This window comes from Priapulus caudatus, unplaced genomic scaffold, assembly GCF_000485595.1.
Source record: "Priapulus caudatus unplaced genomic scaffold, Priapulus_caudatus-5.0.1 Scaffold2383, whole genome shotgun sequence".
NCBI lineage: Eukaryota > Metazoa > Priapulida > Priapulimorpha > Priapulimorphida > Priapulidae > Priapulus > Priapulus caudatus.
Window position 1 is genome coordinate 9707 of NW_014579444.1, and position 7275 is coordinate 16981.

At 43.4% G+C, this 7275-nt stretch overlaps 1 protein-coding gene and 1 long non-coding RNA gene across 2 annotated transcripts in view; one reads left to right on the top strand and one right to left on the bottom strand.

The window, feature by feature from the left end:
- The window catches only part of LOC106818621, a 3393-nt gene extending 3003 nt beyond the window's left edge, over window positions 1–390 (bottom strand). The window contains exon 1 of the long non-coding RNA XR_001395264.1: window positions 348–390. This is a non-coding gene — a long non-coding RNA (uncharacterized LOC106818621). The remainder of the gene's footprint in view (window positions 1–347) is intronic.
- Window positions 1–7275, top strand: part of LOC106818620 — a 14141-nt gene that overhangs the window by 4927 nt on the left and 1939 nt on the right. The window contains exons 2-6 of the mRNA XM_014823311.1: window positions 1681–1812; window positions 3452–3751; window positions 4108–4452; window positions 4889–5059; window positions 5419–5577. Coding sequence (XP_014678797.1) covers window positions 1681–1812; window positions 3452–3751; window positions 4108–4452; window positions 4889–5059; window positions 5419–5577 — 1107 coding nt within the window. The remainder of the gene's footprint in view (window positions 1–1680; window positions 1813–3451; window positions 3752–4107; window positions 4453–4888; window positions 5060–5418; window positions 5578–7275) is intronic.

Here is a 7275-nt window from a genome sequence, read left to right on the forward strand (position 1 = left end):
TCTCAGCTCGCCTCCCTCTTAGTCTTTCTCACCCCTATTCTTTTGCTATTTTCGACATCTTTGATCGCAATCAGATTAGAATAAATAACGAAAGTTACTTTCCCAATTTATTCTAACGATTTCGGTAGTAGCACACTGGAGTATTGGTAATAGATCTCTCGTAATTAGGATATGCAAGTGCTAGCACGATTTTAGCGCGGACCATTTTAAGGAAATTCACGGGCATTTTGGCCCTGATCTTACATGTTTGATGGGCTTTCATTAGTCGATGACCACGTCATATCTTAAAATTACAAGTATATACGGACGAGAGAGTGTTCTGTAAAATTTGATTAAAAGTTACCCACCTCTCTGTTCGTGACCCGCCGATGAAAGTTCCGACTTCTCACCATGTTAAAGCCTACAGAGTGTTTTTTCCCTACCCCACTTTAAAACTTTTCTAGTTTACGAACTTTCCTCGGTCTGATGCGTTGCATTTGCTTTACGATTGCATCACTTGTTACTTCCCCACTAGTATGCGCGAAAATAATCCACTAACGTGCGCTTGGGAATCCTAAGATCAGTAAAAGTTTATGTATGTTTGCCTTACTGTGTTTACATTTATAACAAGCTGTATATTTATATTGGATGTTCAAAAAATTCAGACGGTTGATTATACCGGTCGAACAGGCCTTTGCCACCCTTATGCCAATCGAGGTGGTATGTCTGGATAACGGCTTAAGTTGCCGGTGTGTCATGCTGCCATGGTGATGATGGTTCAATCAGAGTTACCATAGCATGGCCAATGTCCACGTGAATGTGTATCAGAATAACGACGTACCAGCTATTTATTGGATGGACGTTATGATCGACTCATGAGTATATCCACAGGTCCACTTGGAAACGTTCTCAATAAAACAAATTAGATGGTAAATAAATCACGAAATGTACCAGAAGGTCTTAATGTTTTCTTCTAGCTCTAACTTTTGACCTATAATCACCTGTGAAATGCCGATCAAATGCTCATCTGCCCAACCACGACCAAATTCACAATCTGCAGTGCCAGCAGCGAAATGTTCTCTTCCGTGAAAATGTAAAGGAATAAAGAGACGAGGATGACTGATTTATACACGAAGTACATGGGGCGCATTGCATCTGCCGGGATGCAAGCTGGCTGCCGCCTTTCGAGCTCCGTTTTTGCAGGGCACCCGCCAAGCAAGCACACTATGCGCTGGCGATGTGTGGTGGGGACATGGGTAGGCGGGGGCGTGGGCCTAATCCAAAATAGCTCCCGTAAACAAAATTACGAGAGCTCTTTTTTTCATACAAAATCAAAAAAGAGCTCTCGTAATAAAAAAAGTATTTTTTAGGCTGCTGACTAGTCTGGATTGTAGTTGTCTAAAGTCTAAAGACGCTAATCATGATTTAATTTATTAATCACATTGATTGATTATGTAGTCTGTATCATCGTATGTATATGGACTATATGAGTTATTGCCGAACGAAGTGCTAATTAAATTAGGTATTAAGAATTAGTAAGGAAGACCTAGTACTAGTGTTAGTGTATACCCTCAGCTAGGAATCGGATAATGATGCACAAAAATCTTGCAAAGACTAAAAATGCATCTTTATGTAGAAACCAATTATTAAACACGATAACGACTTTGTTTCCGTGCGTACATCGTTTGGCTTCGGCTGCAGACGAGTGCGACCTTGACATGCTGAGTGCTCTGATGGACGAGGACTCAAGCAATGATGGCACGGCAACCGCATCCGCGAGAGATGAAGCCAAGCTGCAGCATGCAGATGACAACAAGGAAGCAGATGCTGCAGGTCTGTCTACCATCTGTCCAGGGGTAGAAATGAACTTTTAAACAATGGAGTCCAACGGGACTCCCGGCCCTCAAAAAGAGGGAGTCCGCAGATCAAAACTAAAGATGCAAACTAAATAATGCATGTGATTATTTTGAAGATTCATGCGGTTGCACATCTGTCAAATTTTCTGTGGACATTTGCTGAAAAAATACGGTAATTACGCGAGGCCGTGCTCTGGAACGAACTAGTTAGTATAGCAGAATTTTCAGGGAGTTACACGGACTCCTGCATATATGTCAAATCAGGGAGTCCGACAGTAAATCGGGGAGTATTTGACTCCGTACTCGCGTTAATTTCGCACCCTGATCTGTTTCATACGTGTAATCGGTAATCGTACGACGAGAGAGGCGTAAGGCGTCTGCAGAGGCAGGCGTGAGGCATCTGCTCCCTCGCTGATTACACTTCGATTACACTTCGCGTTCGATTCATTAATTCATTGATTTGTTTGATTCGTTACTTGCTTTGTTTTGTTTGTTGTTGATTTGTTACGTCCTCGATTTGTTCAATTACGCTCGTTAAATAACTATTGATTACGTCGTGTAGGGGAGGAAGGGTTCTGTACGAAACATCAGATGGTTTAGAGGTGCCAGGCTTAGTGGGACTTTTGATTTACTCTTGGTGTAGCTCAAGCCAAGATTAGCACGCACATACATCATAATAATCATCATGTATCCAGTCTGCATGAAAAACTTCCACCCTCATTGGCCCAGCGGGCCTATAGAAATGTATAATTCACTGGCCCACACTAGGTTTTACAGGCCCGAATCAATGATCATCATATTATGAAAAGAGAAACCGAACCGGACCGGAAACCGGAAGTTGTTGTGACCTTTAGCGGCGACAAACACGCATGGTGTTGACTAGTTACTTCCCCTACTTAAGATCGGGAATATGATGCCCTATCGGTAAATAACAGTAAATTTTCATACAAAATATCGGGAATTTCGGTAAATTCTCAGACTGATCATCACATAAATACGCTGAAATATCAATAATAGACCATTTACTCCATTTTTTTCCACTGGCCCATCGGGCTTGTTCATTTACCAGTTTCATTGGCCCCACGGAAAATTTACTGGCCTCGGATACCGGGCCAGTGGTTAATTTCGCAGACTGTGTATCATCAGCATATAAGCATATAACCTGGAGCCTATTGTCAGAACCAAAGATTAATCTAAGCATTAGTCTCAACATTAACTCTGACTCGTAGACCATTAACAGAAACATGGTAAAGTTACGAGAATGAAAAATCCCACCAAATGTCCTCAATACTCTACGAAGCAAAATTCTGTCAACAGTCTATGATAAAAGGTTAACGTTAAGAGTTTTAAGACTGATGTTAAGAGTAATTCTGTTTATGCACCCTGACAATGGGGCCCTCCCTGAACCTAAACCTTACTAACTACCCCAACCCTGACCAAATCCTAACCCCCGCCCTCATATACGTATTTAATCGTCCATTTTATGTAGACCTGACACCAACTCGGTTAGTAAGGGCTAGTTCTAGTTGACCCATGTCAGGTTCGCGTAATCATAGTTGGAAGTATGCAGAAGATGAGCGTCGAATAGCCTCTTGTTTTTTTTTGGCGCGGCGCAGAAGACGAGATCGACGAGGACACGCTAGCGGAGCTGTTTGCCGACAGCGACTACGAAGACGACCTCACGGCGCCACCTGTTGAGAAAAGTAGCAACCAAAAAAGTAGTTGCACACCCAACACAGAGAACGTCGGAAACGGCATTTCCGACCCTCTCCAGCCGTGCAGCACGGCTTCCCCTGCTGCTGCTGCACCGGAGAAATTCGCAAACGTCTTCGATAGGATGGCAGCAGATGTAGAGGGTGCCAAGACGACTTCGGCGGGCGAGTCCAGCGAAGACAAGTCTAAGCAGGATCTCGAAAGTACGATCGCGTATATAGATCTAGACTTTCCTTGTGGGAGCGCGAGCGTGGTTTGGTGTTGTGTAAATGAAAACAGGGTTGGTAATGTCGTGGAATTGTGTGTGAGAGTCAATAGAACGTGCTTCGACCGAGATTTTGTACGCTCATCGTCGAGTGGATTATCCAAGGGATAGTTATCGATAAGGTATAAAAGATATTCGGACTTAAATTTTTGCGGTCCTTGACGACTGAACCACAGTATGGCCCCAGAATACTTTTTCTTAGGTAGAATTACTGTTTTTCAGGTAAAATGTGTTGGCTGAGGTGCGAGACCGTGCGAATGTGAAGTCCTGACGCAAAGTTTTCGAAATTCGCAGGGGAGTTGAAGATGATGCGTGAGAAGATGGAGAGAATGCAGCAGCAGCTGATGCAAGTGCAGGGCAGTCCACCGGCAGCACAGGGTACCTCGTCACTGGCGCATCAGGGTACCCCATCGTTGGCGCACCAGGGTACCACGTCGTTGGCGCATCAGGGTACCACGTCGTTGGCGCACCAGGGTACCACGTCGCTGGCGCACCAGGGTACCAGGTCGCTGGCGCACCAGGGTACCACGTCGCTGGCGCATCAGGGTACCAGGTCGCTGGCGCACCAGGGTAACTCGTCGCTGGCATCACAGGGTACCACGACACTAACCCTAAAGAGTCCATCTGCAGATCCATCAAGTAAGTGTGATTGTGTCTACTCTGTATAATTATATTACATTGTGTATGTACACGTTTATGATGTGTTATTCATTGCTCTGTAACAAGAAAATACTTCAATCGGTGTAATACTGTTAAGAACGCATACTATATATCTATCTATCTATCTATCTATCTATCTATCTATATATATATATATCTATCTATATATCTATCTATATATCTATCTATCTATATATCTATCTATCTATCTATCTATCTATATATATATATAATTGAACGCACACATATATTGCATTACCTTTTATGTGTATGCATGTGTATATATATATATACATACATACATATAAAGGCTAAAGCAATATGTGTGCGTTCGATTGTCATTCACATGTAAGATTCAACCGATATACTTGCACTGTTGTAAATCGTTTCCCTATTGTCTGATTTTCTCACAAAGAGAGGGCAGCACCGGTCTACACGGAGGTGGCAGAGAACCCTTTCTTTCCCAGCAAGAGCCCGCAACAAACGCCGCAGAGGAGGAGGAGCAAGGCGCGCGGGGAGAAGGTGGCACCACCATCGGGCAAGACGTCTCGGCAGGAAACACAAGGCAGCAGTCTCGTGCACACCGGTTCGCAAAAGTTTTACGATTCGCCGATTTTTCAATAGATTTTGCAGATGTTCGATTTTTTCTGTTTAGCTGTTAGATAGATGTCTAAATAGATAAGCTGTTTCCACGCTTAAAGTATTTTCGGTCAGCTATTACCCTATCAACTTATCTTATATTAACATTACAGTAAAAAAATGATTGACCTGGTTAATTACATCGTTATTCTAAGCCTGCAGCAGATAATTACCAGAAACAGATTAATTTCACCTACTTAATATAACACACGCTTGTAAACTCTCAACCCAAGGCAACTCGAAAAACGAACGCGATATCAAACTCTTGCTTTCTTTGCGATGCTTCGATCTCTTTTTTTCCCGCAGGAGAATCCGACGAGGAGATGGATGAGTACGGAGGAGGCGTGGTTAGAGAGGAACTCGAGGGACCTTCTCCGGAGCAGCAGTGGGGGAAGAACAAGCCGAGGGTGGCGCACCCGGCAAGCCTCAGCGACGAGGTGATACCGAGAAGCAAGCCTGCAACTTGTGAGTGATGTCTGTCTTTATCTGCGGAGCTTCTTGGCAAAGAATAGTTTCGATTATTCATCGTAATTTTTATTAAAGGATTAATCTCTTAAATAAATGCACAATCTGGAAAAATTGAGTGAAATACAAGCGAATACGCTCGCCTATAGCAAACGTATTGCTTGTTATATACCGGTCTTTAGCCAGTCTGGAGTTTCTCATGAAAAATAGTTTCTAATAGTCGCCATGACAGTGTTAAAGAATTCATATCTCAAATAAATGCACAATTTGGAAAAATATAGTGAAATATATAGTCTCAACTAATAGTGAACGTATTACTAATGACTCCTCAGTGTAAAAATTACGATGGGTTTGTGCTGCTTAGGGGCGATGATTAAAATAGCAAATGCTCAGCCACGTTTTTAGTTGTTAAGGTCGCGACAGTCCTTCTTTAAAATGTGGGTCAAGCCGGACACCGAGAGCAAATAGAGTGGGACGATAGCAGTTCTAATGGAGTGGGACTGGCATCGTCGTATATGTCGTGTCATGGCAATTACCGGATTAGAATTGACTACGTTCACTGTGTTAATTGTTGCTATGGGTGTATTCTGTGAAAAATTTGTGTGCCGATTATTTTATTGATCGATTAAATAAGTATGTTTTTACTGACGCGGATCTGAAAGGTTCATCTATAATTTCTTACGTGAAGAGATTTGTCGACTTTCACTAGAATGTAAAAATTCGCAGAAAAGCTGGTAACTGAGATGTTGTTTTTTTATTTTTTGTTTTGGTTTTGTTTTTGTGACTAGTGAGATGGGTTCCTGGACATTAAGCTGGCCTTTTGCTATGGGCTAGTGATGAGTCACGAGTCGGCGATGTTTACGCAGATTACAAGCAAGTGGAATATGAAAAAGTAGGAAGTAATATGTAGTGGTCAGCCGGTAATTTGTAATGCGCATAAAAACGTGACGGGCAGGAATTGTACTTTACATTTTTGAGAAAAGTGGGAAATGTGATTTGTTGGTAGGTGTGTGTACTATTCTAGCAGGATGACGTGAATCACTGGTTTATACAAAGGTGTGATGGGACACGGCCTGTGCATTTTAAAGTGACCTATATGGAGGAGTGTGGCATCTGTGCGGGGCCTTACTCGGCTGGTACGGTGGTGTGCGTTTGGAGTGTTCTCGTTTGAGGGAAAAGCTACCAGTGATGCGTGATAGAGTTTCCAACAGAAAGTTTTGTAGGGGGAAGTACGTTCGGTGAGGAAGTGGAGTGCGAAACCCGAAGTCGTCTTCCTGCAGTGAGCAAAGAGAACGGAAAAGCATCTAGCATGGAGCGCATTCTGGTCGTAAGGATAGGGCGTGATTGGGTGTATCAGGTTGGCGTATTGTGGTGCGTTGCGTTGGATGAATGGCTAGGCAGTAATGGTTGGTATAATAGTACGTAGCGGATTGTAGATGTAACGGTATAAAGGTGACCGTAGGTTGACAGAGATAGAAAATTGGGTAAAGATTAAATGCCGGATGCTGGCGAATCAGCTCGGACTATGTTAAGTGTTGAATCGTGGAGGTGGAAAGTTAAGACGTGTTGAATGCCGCGTGGTTGGCTCTGTGGGTTTTCCATGCCCGCGGCCTGTCGGTGGCAGCTGTGCAGAACGCCGCCTAGTGTCGGTCTGCACGGCAGAAAGGGAGAGGATGATGGAATGCAAAGATGGTGAAG